Source organism: Crocodylus siamensis, chromosome 13 (assembly GCF_052110815.1).
Source record: "Crocodylus siamensis isolate JL-2025a chromosome 13, ASM5211081v1, whole genome shotgun sequence".
NCBI lineage: Eukaryota > Metazoa > Chordata > Crocodylia > Crocodylidae > Crocodylus > Crocodylus siamensis.
This window is the reverse complement of record NC_143407.1, coordinates 11,576,196-11,595,310: the sequence shown is the minus strand read 5'-3', so window position 1 is coordinate 11,595,310 and position 19,115 is coordinate 11,576,196. Positions and strand designations below refer to the sequence as shown.

The 19,115-nt window shown below is 47.0% G+C and overlaps 1 protein-coding gene across 2 annotated transcripts in view; it reads left to right on the top strand.

Annotated features, from left to right (window-relative positions):
• Positions 1-19,115, top strand: part of LOC149853922 (copine-5-like) — a 159,845-nt gene that overhangs the window by 95,692 nt on the left and 45,038 nt on the right. For both annotated transcript variants that reach the window (XR_016438922.1, XM_090025933.1), the window contains exons 11-13: positions 13,017-13,058; positions 13,494-13,569; positions 18,162-18,215. Coding sequence is in view for 1 of the 2 variants with exons in the window: in XM_090025933.1 (XP_089882059.1) it covers positions 13,017-13,058; positions 13,494-13,569; positions 18,162-18,215 (172 nt within the window). In the remaining variant the exon portion in view is untranslated. The remainder of the gene's footprint in view (positions 1-13,016; positions 13,059-13,493; positions 13,570-18,161; positions 18,216-19,115) is intronic.

Genomic DNA, 19,115 nt, shown 5'->3' with positions numbered 1-19,115 from the left:
GTGATTGATAGAAGGAAGCAAGCAGCAGGCATCTGACTTGGAGAGGCCTTGGAGGTGGATCATTTGCTATAGTCGTGAAAGTTGCTAATGACTCTATATTTAAATCCTGGGACTAAGTCAATAGTGATACCAGGGAGCAGGGAGACTGGCTTGGTGATGGGTGATTGGCAGCAGTGCTAATCAGGGTAATAAGGCACCTTCAAGTTGGTACTGTGAGCACAAAAATGCCAATTAGAGAGACAATAAAGTCCAATAGGTACCGTTAATCAGTGCAACATACTCTCCTCTCCGCCTGCCGTATTCATAAAAAGTAATGCCCCACGCACTGCACAATGCATGTGTAAGCATGTAGGTGTGTGTGGGTGTGAGAGAGTCAGCTTTAATTACAGACTTTGCCATTGTAAATACGCTAATATTTATCTTGGATTATAAGCTCTGCCCCGCCATCCATTTACCAAACTAGGTCTATAGCAGCTGTTCCTGGAAACAGTAAAAACCAGGAGAGCAACCTGTGAACCACCTCAGTGTCTGAGTATATAACGGACATCTAGCATGCCAGATAGAGGAAATATGGCTGTATAGATAAGGCACTAGGCAGGGACTCAGGATATATAGGTTTAGTTCTTTTCCCTGCCACTGACTTGCTGTAAGATCTTGGTCAAGCCACTTATTCTCTTTGTACCTGAATTCCCCATTTCTGATACAGGGTTGACTACTAAAGCTTCCTTTGTTTTGATGTTAAGTTCTTTGAGCAGGAACTCTCACCACGGGTATGGGCAAGACCTGGCACACTAGGACCTTGATCCTGGATTCTGTAGCTATAAATAAGAATAAAGTAAATGTATCAAATAACAAAGATAGATACATAGATATTACAAGGGGGGTGTGTGTGTGACCTACTACTGCTGAGTACGAGTTGGGACATTTTTATTCAGTTATGTAGCGGACTCTGAAACACTTCCAGCAGTGTATTTAGCTGGGGGATTACCTGATCTCTCCGTGGGAATCAGCTGCATCTCTGCTGCTTCTCTTTCCTCTCCCATGTCATTCAGCTTGCAGGAGCTGACAGCACATACTGTCTCTCTTAATGCCTCTGCCTTTGTCTGAACTGATTCCCTTTAAGTGTTTCTCTCTTCTGGGATTTCAGCAGTTTTATTGCAAGAGCTTCTTTAAAAACAAATTGTTAAGAGAGAGTTCAAGTACCTCTCTCACTACTGGGACTTACGTGATCTGTCTTTCTGTGGCACATCACTCCTTGACTCCTTTAGGGTCATATACTGGTGGTTCGTAAAATGTTTTTGGAACTTGAATTAAGTGAAATGCCACCTCTCTGCTGTATACAGTGTTATACCCATTTTAAAGACAGATAGACTTAAGCACCGAAAAACTAAGGTTTCTGTTTTTTGAAAGCATCCACTGGTTTAGGGACTTCAAGGTAAGAAACCTAGAACTTGGTTTTCAGGATTGCTGAGTGTTTGACTTCAATGGGGAACTAGATGTACCCATGATGGCAGGCAGGGGATACTCGCACCTGCCACCTATGACCGTTTTGTAATCCTAGCCTGCGGTGTATGTGGAGCTCAGAAGTACAAGCCACCAGCTCTCCTCTGCCTCATACCCCTCCCGCACAGTCAGAAGGAAATTAAGCCTTTGGCAGAAATCAAGACATATCAATCCCTCTGCTGAAAGGGAACCTGGTGGAGAAGCAGAGAGGTAGCTGTGGAGTGCCCAGTACTTCTGGAAGAAAGATATATTGTAGAGAAATTGGAGAGCTGAAATCCTGCTGAGTGGCAGAAACTGAATAGCAACAATTCATTGCGGCGTGAGCATAGAAGGGACTGCAAGCTGCTAAACAAATTCATTTAAAATTTCTTTAGGATCAGGAAGGATTTTTACCCCACGGTCAAATCAGCTGGACTTGAGGGGGGGGTTGCCTTTGTCTCTAGTGGGAAAGCATGGTCCTCTTCCTTGGATCATTCAAGCATATTTTAACGGTCTTCTGCCTGTCCTTGCAGTGGCAGGACATTGACAGTGCCCTCATCCCCTTGCTTTACCTGTGGCAAGTTAAAGGGTGTTTTTGATGTTCTCGGGCATTGTGCTTTTAGCTGTGCCAGAGGGTTGTTCCTGCAGTTTTAAGAATGGATTAGACAAACACTTGTCTGGAGTAGTTTTGGATAGAGGTTATCCTGCCTTGAGCCACTGGACTCCCAATGGCTTCCTGAGGCTCCTTCCAGTCCTACTTTTCTATGATTCATTGTGAGCTATGGAAGAATGTCACTTGGGAAAGGTTCATTTTCATAAGAAGCCAAGTGTCAGGTGAGACTATTGACCACTACGTTACAAATCTGTGTTGAGCCAAGTTATCAAATGAACAACTACTGGAGAGACAAACCTGCAGGGGGGTTGCAAAGAGGATGGAGCCGGACTGTTCTCAGTGGTGACAGATGACAGAACAAGGAGCAATGGGCTCAAGTTGCACCAAGGGAAGTTTAGGTTAGATATTAGGAAAAGCTTTCCCACTAGGAGGGTAGTAAAACACTGGAACAGGTTACCTAGAGAAGTGGGGGCCGCTCCATCCTTGGAGATTATTAAGGCCCAGCTCAACAAAGCCCTGGCTGGGATGATCTAGCTGGGGCTGGTCCTGCTTTGAGCAGAGGGTTGGACTAGATGTGACCTCCTGAGGTCCCTTCCAATCCTTATTTTTTATGAGCCTAAATTAGGGACCAAACTCAGTGTGGTACAGTCAACAGCCAAATTGCAACAAGACTGTGTGGCAGAGTTAACTTGGCCAAGAACTGAGCAAGATCGGAAACACAAGAAGAGCGGAGAAGAGCGACTGAAATCATCATCTTTGAGCCAGGTTTGGCAAAGACGTATATAAATCAGGCTGGAAAGGATACCTTTTCTTAACAGTTACTTCTTCTTAAGTAACTGCAGTGTTAGGTAGCACACTGAGTAGCAACAAAATAACACATTTTAAATTGCACTTTGCTCACCATCGAGATTTCACATGAGTTAATAGCCAATAATGGATCACACTTCAGGGGCAGCCCGTTTTGTCAATTCTCTTCAGTACATCACTTTTTGCTATTACTGGGTGCAATCAAATGGATTTAGCAGGAAAGCTGGCACAAATTGGAAAAGACATAATGGTATAAAAAGCTGAGGTGGATTAAAGGGATTCACTGGTGGAATAGGGCAGTGCAGCTCTCTCTCTTTCTGGGATCAATTGATCAGAAACACTGAAATGGGCAGAAAGGCAAAACTCGCTCTCAGTAGATAACAACCCTTCTTGAGCTAAAGTTAACGAACCTGAAGCAGCTGCAGGAGAGCCACGTGCCAGGAAAGTAGGCCAGAAGTGACAGCAGTGTCAAGCAGATACCCCTATTGTATGTGGCAGAGGATGTTGGATTCCAAAGAGGAACTGGCAGGCTGCCGAGGTCACAACAGTCCCATCCTCAACGAGGCTGTACATCGCAGTCGTTCTGAAAGCCAGTCCTTCAGGAAGAAAAGAAGAATCTAAATAAAAGCAAGAAGGCTGGCTAGGGGACTTGAAACTCTGCTGACAGCGTTCGTGTGCTGGGAGAAGTAACGCAGACCCATCCAGACGGCAACAAAGAAATACCTGAAGCAGGAAATGGCCTCCCAGTCGCTGAACTGCTTGAAAAGGTAGCTGAGTGACCAGAGAGGCATCACAAGGCAGAGATGGCAAATTTTGACAGATGCCAAATAATGGGGAGAATGATCACCTAATTATCTCGTGTTGGGAGGTTCAGATGGGCTTCCCTAATCTCTGTGCTGGGGTGTTATTTGTGGGGTCTGCTAGTTTGCAGCGGTTGTTCTGGTTGATTATATTTTATTGCATGTTTGATTTTCAAGGGACAAAAGAGAGGGGATGTACTGGCATCTTCTGGAGTCCAGCGGGTTTTATTCTGACCAGCATTATGTGACTGGCATTGGAACGAAAGATCATCTTTTACCAGTCCCCACTGTGTCGCACGCTGTTGCATACAACACCTCTGAAACTCAAGTCTGTGCATCCTATAGGGACTCACCATGCCAAATTATTGGACACTGGGAAATGCAGACCGGACTTACCGCAGTTCTTCCCAGCTTTGTTCTCTGGACTAGCTGCCTCCACAACCACCAAAGTAACATTGCTAGTTTACCCCCAGCTTGTAGCTCCTTGTTATTTTTATTCCCAGTAGAGTGTCTGTCAGTACAGGAGAGAGGGGTGGTGTGTCATAGAAATAATAGGGATTTAATTTGGAATCTGTTGGACACGGATGCACCCTGTGGCTCTCACTGCCTTGCTATCCCCTGCTCCCACTGTCTGTACAGGTTCATCCTAAGTGCTGTTATATCAACAGACATGGAAAAGACTGCACCCTCTGGCAGGCTTGCATACTGTTGTGGAGACTGGAAAACACATGCAAAGCCTTCTGAGGGCATGGCAAGTTGCCATCGTGGGTGTGTGGAAACAAAGCCAAAAGCTTTATTGGAGGCAGGAACTCTGGAACATTATGGGGGTGAGGGTGGGGAAGAGATGGAGCTTGTTATTTGGAGGTAACATTAGGAAGGCTGCAGCTGCCCCCATGGAGGTCAAAAGAAGGATGACAGTCACGCCCATAGATAGTATCTATTCCTTGATTTTAATTTGAGTGTATGGTACAGCCGTGCCACAAATCTAGCTGTTCCCATACCATGTGGCAGCCCCATAAGGGGTGGGCAGACTGGCAGACTAAGCCCTTGTCCTAAGAACAGCCTTTATGCCCAGAAAAACTACCGTCCTAATAACAAAGGGAAGTACGTGTTCAGGCAATGCCCATGTTTCTCTGGACACTAGCAGTAGTCCATGACAGTGTGCCCAGCAGGTGCAGAGCTAATACAGCGACGCCACTGGCTCTGTTTTGCCTGCCAAAAAATTGCTGCTTTTGTTGTTTTGCTGTTAAACTCCCCCTTCAATGAAGAAGAGAAACCAGGTAAAGGTAATCTGTGAAGCTGAAAGCACAACTCCCCAGGGGTAAACATAGGAATGTAGGATAGGAAAGGGCTTCCTGGGCCATTGAGACCAGGCCCCTGCATTCACAGACACTCATTAACCACCAGAAGCCTCCACAATTACTGTTTCAAAACCTCACCCTGAACTATAAGGAACAATAGCTGAAATGCCAAGAACATTTTTAAGTTCCAGTTAAAATTCATCCACACCCATTTGTATCCATTTGACTTTATGCCTGTTTGCTTGTTGTTTTAGCTTAAAAAGCTCTTCACCTTCTCTAGGATTTGCCCCGTGTAGGTACTTCATGGAGTGATTATATTGCCTCTCCATCTATTCGTTGAATAAACAATTCAAGTGTGTTTAATTTTTTCTCAGATGAAAAGGTCTTCATTCCCTTCACTGTCTTTGGCCTTTTGTTGAACTGCTCCCAGCTTAAGTTCATTCTTTTTGAACACCGGTGACCAGAACTGCATGTGTCTTTGCTGCTGCACATGAATTATAGTACTTCTAATATAAGGTACTACATAAATTTGCAGTAGAAAAGGCACACAGTCTTTTTGTGACGTTGAAGCTAAGTACAGACATTAAAAAAGCCCGAGCCCAAGTCAATTCAAACTTTGCAGGTTAGTCTAACTTGCGTAGACTGAACCAAGAAGCAAATAAATAGACATTCACTTTTGATTCTGGAAATGCATCCACATGCCTGCAGTGGCTCATGCTCGAAGCCAGAGGGTGCTAGAGTAGCCCTCCCTTCCCTTCTGCAGTGGCCACAAGGCTGGAGTGAAGGTGAGCTGAGAGTGGGGAGGTGTAGCCAGTTCCCTGCAGGCCATTGAGCATGGTTGAGGAGGGGTTTGAACCCCCACCCTGGCCTGCAGGGACCCCAGCTGGGGTGTGCCTGGGCAGGGAGGGGGGAAGCAGCCCTTGCCAGGCTTGTCCCCAAGTGGTGGGGTAGGGAGGGAGGCATGGCCAGCCAGTAGGCTGGGCAGTGCCTCAGGCTTGGTGAGGAAGGGAAGGGGAGGCAGGGGAGTTTAATCTCCCTCTCTTCCCTCCTCCTGACCCTGTTGTCCCATGCCCCCACCCCTTCCACTCCAGCAGAGAAAAGTCTGGTAGGGGCTGCCCCCCACCCCCAGGCAGACTGGGATGCATCCCCAGCTGGGTTTTCCACCCCTACCCCCTCGTCAGCCAGCTCTCACTGCTCCAACTAGAGAGCAGAGGGGTATGGCCAACCCTGCTCAGCTGGAGCAGACAGCACAGTCCAGCCCAGGGCTGCAAAGCATCCTGGGATGCTGGGGGATTGAGCTTTAACTTGAACCCGGAAGGAGTCTGGGATAGAAGTCCCATAAGCTGGTTTGACCTAAATCCATCAAGTGTAGTGCTTTCAACCAGGTTTATCTTAAACAGTTTTGGCCCTTTTGAAACTGGCTTACGTGCACTGAGCTTCTGTTCTGTTACAGGTTTAAACCAGTGTCTGATCACTTAAATTGGTTTATGCGTAGCTTCTGTCCTTAGCCTTAATGCACAGTAGAGTGGGCACATCTGCATGTGCATTAGTGCGCCGTAATTACATCACGTTAGGTTTAGTACCTGTAATAACAGGTACTAACTTAATGCGCCAGTGCACATCTTTTAGGTGACACTAATGTGCAGTAGACTAATGCTGTTGTCCTTTAGCACATTAACATGGCTTTTGCCATGACACGCTAATGCTCAGTAGCATTAGTCTACTGCACGTTATGTCATGTAGATGCACCCACTATCTCCTTATCTGTACTGCATACACCTGGCCAAATGCAACCTAGGATTGCAGTGTCCTTTTTCACAGCTTCATGGTACTGGCAATTCATGGCCATCCTATGACTGGCCAATATATACTTACTAAGTCTTTTCTTTCCTCATGTTTCCAGTCCATTCAACCCTATCTTATAGCTAAAGTCCTCATTAGAACTGAAAGTAAAAAAAGCATATTTGTGTATATTAAACCTGTTCAACTGGCCAGAATTGCTCATGTAGATCAGCTCAAGACGCATCTAATTCTTACCCTGTCTTCAACAGTGGCCACCTTCAGCTCTGTAGCTGACTGTCTAATAAGCGGTGTAAAAAATACTTAGGGTACAATCTTGTGGGGCAGCCCTCCTTCCTTAGGACCATTACTCAGAGGTAATATAACCTTCAGGAGGAATATGTAACCTTTCCACAAAATAAGGTTACCTTTTTGGCTTTGCTGTTTACACTGTGGATATCCTTACTAGCCATGCAAACACCCAATCATCCTTTAAATCCTCCTTTGTTCTTGACCTTGGTGATCTCCTGGCCCAGTGAATGCCACCAAGCTAATCATACAGTGAGTGAAAGAGGCAGCTTTTCATCAGTTTTAAAATGTGCCACCTTTCGCTTCCATTGAACTTCTGGTGTTATTGTGGGCAGGGGAACAAAAACCCCTCGCCTGCCTTGTCTGTGCTATTCTTTGGCCTGCATCACTTTGTCAGGTGCCCTGCTATTCATTTTGACTCTAAGGTAAGCAGCTCTTCCTTTTCAGTCCCTCATTAGATGTACAGCTTTCTATAGCTCTTGAACCATTCCCAGCATTGGAGAGACCATCTCTAGCTCTGCCATGTCCTTTTGGAGCATGGCATGAAAACATCCCCTCCAGTAGTGCTCAGCAAAAGCATGATTGCTGGGGTTGGAACCAGGGCTCTTCAGAGCTAATAACCTGGGCTGCTCTAGCATTAGCTAACAAGCTAATCTCCTTCAGCCACTGTTTGAACAGGCATAGTCTCTGCAGCATGGTACTGAATGTAACACACCCACCGGGGGCTTATTCAAGGGGGCTGAGATCTCCTGGATGCATCCCTGGGACATTCCCAGGGCTCCTCTCCTCTTCACAGGTGCTCTGGCCAGTGGGGCGGGGGTTGCTATCTGAGGTTGGCGCCTGTACTCACTGGGCAGGGGAAGGGTTAATACTCAAATCACCGTCTCAAACAAGGAAACAAAGTGAGGGGGTGGATTGCATTTGTTGTCTCGATCTGTGACTGGCTTGGCCCTCGTGTCGCACGTTTCCTTGGCAACCGAGGCTAAAAATATATTCCCGAAAAAAAAATTAAGGGGGGGGGAAGACCCACGCAACAGTCAAAACAAACTAATTAAAGATCCAGCGCAGGAGTCATGAGGATAATTAAAAAGTCATTTTAATAATTTGTTTGGACTTGCTTAGAAGCAGGTGAACAAGTAAATGTATGGGGTGAAGCCACCATGTGCCAGGGAGGCGGCACAAGTCATCGCTGGCTGGACCGCAGAGGAAGGAAGAGGCAGGGATGTTTGCAGGGTCCATTTGCGGTGGGCCAGGTTTTTCCCAAGATGCAGGATGCTGGCTAATGACTGTTACCCTGAATGCACGGGTGGCTGGATCCCTTATCTGCATGTGGCTGGGGCAGACTTTGGGAACCAGGCCAGGGATCTTCATAGAGGTACCTTGGACTGAAGAGTCTTTCCAGCATATCAGACCAGGGTCCAGCTAATGCACTCTTATATCTGATAGTGGCTGGGGCCTGCTGCTTCAGAGAGGGGCAAGATCCTCTTGTGGCCAATTACAGAATCCTTCCTGATCCCCTTCCTCCCTGCCCATGAGAAGCATCTCGCAGCTGTTGGGTGGCTAGTGATTGCTTTGCACCATGAAGCATCCGCTCCTTTATGGAAAAACTATGTCCAGCTAATAAACCTGGAAATTTCTTGCTTAATGAGAGTCCCAGCAAGACAAGCAGCAAGCAAAGGGAGTCCTGAGAAACAGAAGTGCTTTGCATTTCTACAGCTCTCTGCATCTGCAGGTCTCAAAGTGCTTAGCAAACAGTCAGCCTCAGGAAGGTAAATATTATTACAGATGGGGAAAATGAGGCACGGGGAAAATGCCCAACTGGCCCTAAACCACACAGTAAATCAGTGATGATCCTTCAGTGGAACCAGTGGAATCAAGCCTCCCTTGATCTACCTACAGCAAAGATGTTTATGAATAAAGTTGCATAGTTCACACTGTAATTTGGCCCAATGCTAAACGTCTCAAGATGTGGCAAGTCCATCACCTAAGATTTACTGCTTGCCTGTAGAGTATTGTCAGCTTACTGATCTTTGCTTCTTAATTGTCCCCAATTACCATGGTCTTGGGGCACCTCACCATCTTTGAATATATTCAGCTTTGCCAATCTTCCTATAAAGCAGGGCAATGCTATTCTCCCCATTTTACAGGTAGCACTACAGGCACAGGAGGATTGAGTGACTTGCCAAAGGTCACAGAGGCTGTTTGTTGCATGGTAGGGAGTTGTATCCTTATCTCCTGAACTGTAGGCTTTTGCTCTAACTACTTGGCCAGTCATCTTTGCATTTTGCTTCAGAGCTCAGAGTCTCTCTTCATCCTGAAGCACGTACACATACCCAGGCACAGTGACATCTTGCAGTATTCCTGTTAAAACCCCATGGCCTTCTACTCTTCAGCTGTCCTTTCCCTCATCTCTGAAGCAGCAGCTAAGAAGCTGGCCTGAAGGCTGAAATTAGTGAAAAATGGCCAGGGCATCCATGATGCTCCATTTAAAAATCACACTTGAGCAGGCAGCTCCTTCTGGTTAGCTTCCTAGGTCTTCAGCCCTAACAGTGACACTGAGTTCTTAGCCACAGTTGGCACAGAGGCCTGCCGGGCTCCTCTCTCCCAGACAGTAACGCCTGGAAATATGAACAGATGGCTCTGTTTGTTGGCCTTTGCAGAAACCCTTGCATGTCTCGGCTTACTGTGATCAGCGGGGTGACCACCCGGGATCCTGGTTTTCTCTGTTTAAAAATCACAGATTCTCTGATTTTAAAACAACCCGCAAATTCTGATGAAAACCCCCCAGAATCCATGTTTTTCCATGATTAAAATGAAACATCACTATATATATATATAGGTATCAGTTGAACGCAATGTTTTATTGATATTTTTCCAATTTTAACAGAATTTGGAAGCCTGCCAGTGCCTCAATCACTACAATAAAATAAATTCTAAATACCTACCAATTTTGGTGTTTGATTTTGGGTTTTTTATCATGGAAAATCAGAACTCCCACTGCCCCTTAAGTCAGTAGGATACAGGTCCAGCTGCAGCTGTGTCCCCCCACCCCCATGCTGGTGAGCAGCCCTGATATGCCAGTTCCCTGCCCATGCCATTGCCCCTCATTCCCAGCCCCCAGCCCTGCCGGTGCCCCTTACTCTCCAACCAGAGGCCCCCCACCCTCCCCAGCCCTGCTGGAGGGGGCCCTCAGCTGCCAGGGCTACAGTGCCAGGGACCTGGGTCCACAGCCCTCTGCCCCCCGCAGCAGCACCCAAGCCCCAGCTGCCACCCATGGGTGGAGTGGAGCATGGAGCCCGGCTCTCGCTCCCCCATAGGTTGCATGGCTGGAGTGGAGTCTGGGAGGGGGGGCAGGTGTGGGCTCCCCACTGTAGGCTTGGGCTCCCTGCCCTGCTGCCCTCCCCTTGGGGCCTCTGCAGCCCAGTGGGTGAGACCTGGCACAGCAGGAACTGCTCTCCAGGCTGCCTGGCAGCCATGGGTGTATGTACGTGTGCACATTCACATGGCACCCCCTGCCTGACTGCCTTCCTCCCACTCCCCCTAGCCTTGTGCAAGCTGGAACTCTGCCAGCCTGCAAGGGGAAACCCATGTTTTCCTGCATTTTTCTCCTTTAAAGGAGAAAATCTGGGTTTTACCCCATTTTTCCATAGCGAACAGAAAACCCTGATCCCTGGTGGCCGCAGTCTGTCTGATACAGGTGATGGAAATGCATGCATGGGTACGGAGGAGATGTGCAAAGGCTGAAGATGAGAGAAGTTGATGGGTGAGGAGGTTCCCAGAAGAGTTGGTCTTTGGCCTGGCAGGATGTTCCACTCCAGGACTCTTCTCTGCCCCAGGGGCGGTAGTTGACCTGTCTCCAGTAAACTCAGTGGTTCACAAACTTTTATCTCTTGCCAACCACTTGAAAATTGTTGAGGGTCTCAGCGGACCACTTAATAAGCCTTTTTTGTTCTACAAATCAAAGCACACACTCATATTTTAATATCAGCAGTCTTACCTTACAATTACGGATATTCTCGATTGTTCCGCAGCCTTTCTGCGGACCACCTGAATGGATCTCGTGGACCAGTGGTGGTCCGCGGACCAGAGTTTGAGAACCTCTGCTCTAAGGCCCCTTCTTTCTTGGAACCAGCTCAAGACTCGCCCTCTTGTTGGTGGGTGTTAGGCTGGCTGGGAGAAGGTAAGCATCAGTTCCAACAAGAAATTTAGGCAGATGTAGCGATGTATCTAAAAAGCTTTACAAAAGGACCTAACCAACTTCTTTAGGTGCTGAAATACCTTGGTAAATCTGGCCGTAAATGTGTACCCAGCTGGCTTATTAGCCCACCCAGAGATAAGGGAGGTGGGAGTGTTCATCTGGAGAAGGGAGATCTAGGAGATAGACTGAGAACCCTGGGGAGCAGCAGCTTAGTCTTGGGGCAAGGCTTAGACTGGGCTCTGTGTATTGCTTCCTGAGGCCAAGAATGGCACTTGCAGTGCTCCAAGGGAAGCTGTGCCTGTGGGAGAGCTCCAAAGGAAAGCACCCAGCATCCAAAAGTTAATAGCAAGGAACTCCCACACCCACAGCTGTGCAGGGACTCTGATATCTAGGGAGATACAGATGAACCTTAGTGAATCCAACATCAGAAAAACATTTCCTGACTGTGTAGAGACTGTGCAGAGAACTCACCCCCTTTTAATTATATTTTATTTATAAATAATTGACTGATGATGCATCCTGTTATATATGTCACACCTACCGGTAGGCCACATGTATCATATCACCCTATCATAGGACACACATTTGTTGCATCTAAGTTGGTATGTCTACCTGTAGTATAGTCTGACAGCACTTTATTCATACACCTGTCTGCAGTTCCTTTCCAAGTATGATATGCGCTCCAGAATAGGTTTGGATTTGTTCATTTGCCATGTAAACATCTGTCTGTTTAATTACCCAGCTTTCTAGCTGGCAAAAGATACACAGCTATAACTGGCTAGTGCATGGATCAAGTTGGCTGCCTTTAAACAGCTCTTAAATATAGCTGAAGTCAGTTCCAAAGGCTGCTGAGAAAAAGAGCAGGTTCCTGCAACAGGACTTCCCAGGACCTCAGTGTCTCCTTGCTTTTGCCATGGTGCCCGTGAAAGCCCTGGCACTACTGAAAGCAAATTTTGATACCATCAAAAGCAAATTAATCAGTCTCACTCCACAACTGTACTACAAGCACAGTGTGTGACACTAGGGGAGATGGGAATGCTGGAATCTGAAGACAGGAATAGGATTGAGGTTAATGCATTACATAGTCGCTGGCTCCTTTGCTGTAAGCATGGAGCTAAGGTCTAGAGCACCAGTCTTAATGCCTAGTAGGCAGCAATGTATGTCCCGGTATCTGTATGCTGAATGCCACAAAGTACAATGACAGCCATGGACACACAGCACTTCTCTGCGTGATTCATTTGAATATAATAGCATCTTTCATATGGTGACATCATTTCGAAATGCTTTAGAGGTGCGACCATGTGGGGGGATCGATTCGAAAGAGACCAGAGGGGGAAAGAGAACAGTTATAGAATAACATAAATAATGGCAGTTGATTGAAGGGTACCTGTATTTGAGGAATTGGATGCTGCTGCCATGTTTCCCTGCAATTCGCAATGCAGTGAGAATAGTAGAGGGATGACAAACTTGGAAATGAGAGACTTGGAGAGTAGATAGGGGTTTAAGGGAGACTGGAAGCAACATGGAGAATGGATAAAGCAGGTTAATACAAAGAGACTGTTTCAGTGCTTTTGCGACAGCACTGAGTGTAGAGCCTCCGGACATGCTGATAGCACCAGGGAGCAGGGAGAAGAAAAGAGATGGTGTGATCCCTGCTTTTGTGAAAGTGTTCCACTCTGTGGAGTCTACAACTTGACTGGGAATAACCAGGGCATTTTGTCTTGCAGGACCATCAAGGTGGAGGTGTATGACTGGGACCGGGACGGCAGGTGAGGAGAGCTCCGAGGAGCTGTGGAGCCTTTTGCTGGAGGAATACAGACCCTAAATGTGCCTGCATGGTTGTAGCCCTAGTTAGCATGGGTGTGATCCTGCTTCTACCAACCCAGTGGGCAGGATCAGGGCCAGCTACCACTCTTTTTTCAGTGAGAAATGCTGTATTTGTGATGTTCAGGGCAGGTGGGGAGGAAGAGGAGGAAACAGGCAGGAAGGAAGGTGAAAAAGAGAAGGCAAGTGAGAAGTAGATTGCACAGTTGCAGTTCTTCCCAGGGCACCTCCTATGTAGCTGTGATCTAGGAAGGCTGCCCTTCCCAGTTACAGCATGAAAAGGTCAATGTGATTGTGATGCCCTGAGTCCCATGCCTGACCCCAAAGCAAATGATTTTTCTCAATACCATTTCTTATAGAGCTCCCTTTTCCATCCACAGCCATGACTTCATTGGGGAGTTCACAACCAGCTACCGGGAACTGGCACGAGGGCAAAGCCAGTTCAACGTCTATGAGGTGAGTGGAAGACCAGGAGACCCCTAGTACCTACCCAAGGGGCCAGCTGTTCTGCGGCACCTTCCTTGTGTGGTTTAGAGAAGAGAAGCACATAGATGAACAGAAGATGAACTTGCTTGCCTAGGAGGGTAGTGTAAGTGTTCACCAGTGCTTTACATCTTGCACAATTTTTTTTTGCACCTATGAAGATGGTATGTATGTACATGGTATAGTGTGGTACCAAATCAGTGTGCTAACACACACAGGCTGCTCCCCTTTGGAGACCTGGACATGACGCTTAGCTTTCAGGAGAAATTAGTTTGATCATCTCCCCTGGCAACTGGAGAAGATTTGATCACATTGCACTAATAAAGTCAGTGTTCACTTGGCAGTCCCTGCTCAAGGGAAGGCAAAGCCTGGAATAGCAAAGCAGGTTGCAGGTCGGCAGAAAAAAGGACAAGAAAGCTACGTGGGGAAATCAGCACTGGAATAGCATCAAGGATTGTAGGTTGGTGCTGGCGGGCATTGGCAGAGCTGAGGACATGGGGAGTCCAAGATGGCAATCTCAGGTGGGTGGAGGAGCATCAGCTGAGAGCTGTGTGGGGTGGGCACAGCCAGGTTGGAACTACAGATCAGGAACAAAGAAAGTTTTCTGGTGGGAGATTGTTCAGAAATCAAGGTCATTTGGGCTTCTCTGAGCATTGAAAACATTATTAGCTAATTAGCCATTCCCTGACATTAATCAATAATAAATGCTGTATTCTACTGTACAACCATAAAGAGAGGTCTTATCTTGGCTCTGAAAACATCTTTGAGCTACCCTAGGGCGCTGCCACATCTTTGTTTGCTATTGGGCAGTTTTTTGTAGTTCTTTAGCTGGAGGATCAGTTTACTCTTTCTAGAAAGCCAAGACTGTCTGAGAGAGCAGGGGAATACAACTTACTAGGGGTGGAAAAGGGGAGAGAGCCCAGGATGGACACCTGGCTGAGTGTGACACTGGGCTACATGCCTACCTGGTGTGAATTGAATTAAGTGAGGCTCTGCCAGTTGACATCTGTCAAATTACTGGCCCAGAAATATGATGTCGCCAGCGAAGCTGAGGCTGGACCATGTGGCTGTAGTTTACTATAAGCTGTGCCGTATATATAGTTAGTACTATATAGTTAGATATAAGAAGAGTGATGCAGGTGCCTTCCTGGTGAACGCATCAGGGTCACTTTTAATATTGCCTCCTTGCCAGATGAGTTCTGCCAGAGGTATGGCAGGCTTCAGTCCACACTGTGCCTCCATCTATGTGAATAAGTGCAGCTCTTGTCAGGCCCCTTGTTTCTTTGCCAGTCAAATCCCACAGACACTTCCAATAAACTCTAGTGCATCCCTAGGTTCATCTCAGGACTACTGCTAGTGGCAGCTGACTCCTCAAGTGTGATACCTGAGGCACACTGACCCTGGCTAGCTTGCTGCAGGACCATCTCAAAGACCACTGGGATATTCTATCTTGATGAGTTGTGTGTGGGGAGGAAACATGGCCAGTCTGGGATGAAGAGATCAGAGAGCAGTGCCGGGCATGATTAGGAAAGTGGAGCAGAAACATTAGTAGGCCATATCTTCAGCTGGGATAAATCAGGAGAGCTCTGTCGCTCCAGTGCAACTTGGCTGGTTTGCACTAGCTGAGAGTCTGACCCAAAGGATCAAACATGATATGCGCATTGTGGTTGAACAGTGATCAAGAGGAATATGATACCATTTAACAGGCGGTGGAGCAGGTAAATGCTGAAAGAGATATAGGTAGTTCGGTGGGACTGTTGAGACCGAGCAGAGAAAAGTTTTGACCAAAAAGGAAGACCATTGTCATAAACCTGGAGTTGTGAAATATCCTCCTGAAGGGAAGCAGTAGGAGCCTTGTCATGGGAGTCCTTTATAGACAAGGCAAAAGATAATGCGCTTCAAGGGAAGCGTGTTCATTTCAGTCTGGAAGTGATCAAATGGGGCCTATGACATACAATCGGACCGGTCTGAATCCATCCAGCAAAGATCAGCTTCTCCCTGCCTCTGCATCCAGATCACAGAAACATTCAAAATGAGGCAGTACTTTTTTAATGTTCAAAGGGGTTCATATGGCTCTATCCAAACCCTTCCTTCGAAAGTGAAACACTGGAACAAAACCCAGAGAGGAGGTGAAGTCTCCGTCCTTGGAGGTTCTGAAGACCCAGCTCGATGAAGCCCCGGCTGGGGTGATCTAGTTGGGGCTGGTCCTGCCTTGAGCAGGGGGTTGGACTAGGTGTGACCTCCTGGGGTCCCTTCCAGCCCTCATTTTCTGTGATTCTATGAAAACATCTCCCTTGTGAGGTACTTCAGTGTGAATCCAGCCAAGAGAAATGTGTTCAAACACTGCCTATGCTGGGCGATCCTGACCCACAGCCCTGTGGGCCTGGCTCTGTGCTACCCTGCATTTTGTCATCGTTTGCCCCTGTGAACTGCTGCTACCTGTGTGAGTGGAGCTGCTGAGCGGGTAGCATTTTGCACAGGTGGAGTGCCCGTTCAAGGCACTGGAGTAACAGGTGCCCAGTCCCCAGGCCAGCCTCTGGCTGCTGTGAATCAGCACTGCTCCACTGACCGGGCCACTCACCCTGTATTCGTAACATAGATCGCAACGCCCATGTGTGAGCGACAAACAAACCTCAGCAGTGACCCCATTGCTTTGGTTCCCTCGCATCCCCATGCCTGGGTTTCCTTCCCTCAAACAAAGTGACTTGTGCACTAAGCAGCCCTTAACCACAGTGGCTCCATCTTAATATCATCTAATGTGACATTTCTAGGGCATCTTTCAGACTGACCGCCCGATTCATATCTCAGCATGTCCCTTTATGAGCTTTCACAGTTCCCTTCAGCAGGAGGAAGGAGCGAGAAGGAGAGGTTGGGGGGAGGAGGAGCTGGCAAATAATCTGTGTAAATCATTAATGCCTTTTATTCTGGATGAATTCCCATGACCTTATCAAAACAGATCATTGAGAAGGGAAGGAAGAACCCCGTGATTCCAAATGAGCTCTTTCCAGAGGTAGAGCAAAAATGAAATTTCACTGGCTGGAAAGGCCATGTTCTTGTTTATCACGGAGTGGAAAGGAGAGCCCTTGGGAAGGCCAGCAGAGTTGCTCAGCTGGAAGAAGAGTAGGACTTGCTGCCGAGGGCAGGTAAGAAACAGATTCAGGAGAGAAACAGGCTTTCCCTATTCCAGGTGTTGGAACACCCAGCCCTTTATGGAGCAGCTGGGGGATTGAAAGGGAAGAGATCTGCAGAGTTTGAATAGCTGAGGAGTGGAGTCTCCAGACATGGATTTTCAAAGGGACTAGCTATTTCGTGCATCCGGGTTGAAATGTCTTAAAGGGACTTGGTTGTCAGAAAGCACCCAATACCAACCCTCTGAGAAGCAGGGCCTTTTCAGGTGTCATCGCTGGAGCACTCCAAAACAGAGGCACCCAAATCACACATCACTTTGGAAAAGCTCGACCATGGGATCCAGGAGCAGTGGACAAAAAGGACGCAGGCTCCAGAGAAGAATAATGCAGCAGGATGCTAGCTTGGAAATCTGCAACATACTCCCTGCTTAACCTTAGGCAAATTGCTTATCCTCTCTGTGCCTCTGTTGTGCGTGAGGGGGACAAGAGCACTGTCCTGATTGAGGGGGTGCTGCGAGGGTAAATAGATGGTAACAATGTGAGGTGCTCTGGGAATAGACATCATAGACATACCTTGGATGGTCTCTTGTTCTTGTCTATACATGGTGATATTCACCCCCAGATGTCAGGTTGGCCTGGGACCTATGCCCTACTTATATCCTTCCTAAACCCTGCTAGAATGAATTTTAATATTGCCTATTTCTCACCCTGGGTCTTTGCATGTGATGGATTTCACCCACCGGGCTAGATTCTCTGCTGATGTAGCTTATCATGGCCGAGGAGACTTCAGTGGGAGCTACATGCCTTAGGAACCTTATCCGCAGTGCCTGAATCTTATGTTATGTCACCACCTTTCTCTAGTACTGTTGCATTCACATCCCCTGTGGTCAGGAAGATATTCTGAGAAAGAGAAGGGAAATATTCTTTTTAATAGGAGAAACAGACTTGTATTCTCCGAAGAGCTGAGGGCTACTCATGCTGGCTGTGAGAAATTGCTTTTGCTTAGGACTGAATTTGTTGCCTTAGGCTTTTCCTCTTTCCTTATTCCTGCTAGGCTATGACCGTATGCACATCTGAAACAATATGGTTTGTTTCTGCTATGATGATGAGAAATGTGGTGGGGGGCAGAAGAAATTGCAGACTAAAACTAGAGATGAACACTCCAGTTATACTGAGACTTGTTCCCATTTCAAAATATTCAGCACGATGGCAGGATAGATAATTTATTAGAGCAACTAGGGGCCTGTCACTCATTTGCAATACTGAGGTCACTTGGAGTTATTCAGTCTCAAATAAGAGAGAGGCTCAAAGGCCTGTAAAACTGTACAAGTCCTATCTAAGTCTCAGTTGTGCATTGTTGGTGCCTCTTCTTGCTAGTCGGAATAGAATTTGCTCCTGAACAAACATTCAGTCTCTCCCACTTCTTTCTTGCTTCAGGTGGTGAATCCCAGAAAGAAAATGAAGAAAAAGAAATACATTAACTCAGGAACAGTAAGTGATTGTATTTCCCTTTGGCACTAATGCCACTTAAGAAAGGAGGAGGCAGTTGTCCTAGGATGATGTATGGCCCACAGACAAGCCTCCATGCAGTCCTCACCTGTCACAAGAACAGTTTTCACTGATCAGTGCTTTCATCCCTGTAAGTCTTTGACATGGGACTCTGCCACATAACAGCCAAGTGGTAGCTCGCAGTCATCGGTCAGCTTCTTATGGGTGGTTTTCAGGTCTGATCTTGTAAATTAAGCTGGCCTGGTTGCTGTCAGATCTTGGGTAAGAGAGTTCTGGGGAAAATCCAGGCGCTGGGACTTGCAGTGGGGGCCATTAATGGTTTTTTTCCTGAGTCCGTATTGAAGCCAGGGCAGAGGTGACCCCGGACTTGGTTGGAAAACAGAAGGGAAGGGTGTTCCTAGGAAAACTTTAGATTTGTCAGCGGAAATTCAAACACCAACCAATTTCAGCTGAAAATCAAAATGTTTTGATTTGGAAATACTACACTATCCTTCTATATGGGCAGGGTCCTGGGTTGTGCGATATAGGAGATTGTCTCCCGTCTTGGGGAGGAAAGGGGTAGTAGTATGAGAGTATCTGGTCCTGGTGCTTTATAGGAAATGGAGGGGTTTGGGGGCGGTGGGTGGGAAAAGAAGGCAACTACACTGCCACTTAGATGATGCACTGCGGTACCGTTTCAGAATCAGAATATTTTCAGGTTTGGGTTTTTTTTAATTGAATGAAAAATCAACATTTCCATACAGAAATGAAACATTTTCATCCCCAAAAAGATTTTGTTGAAACCTGAATTTTCTATCAAAAAAAGGCCCTATGTGCCACACATTGCCAGGGAACAGTTTGGAAGGTTAGTCTATTCCTCGGGCCATAGATTCATAGTTCAGT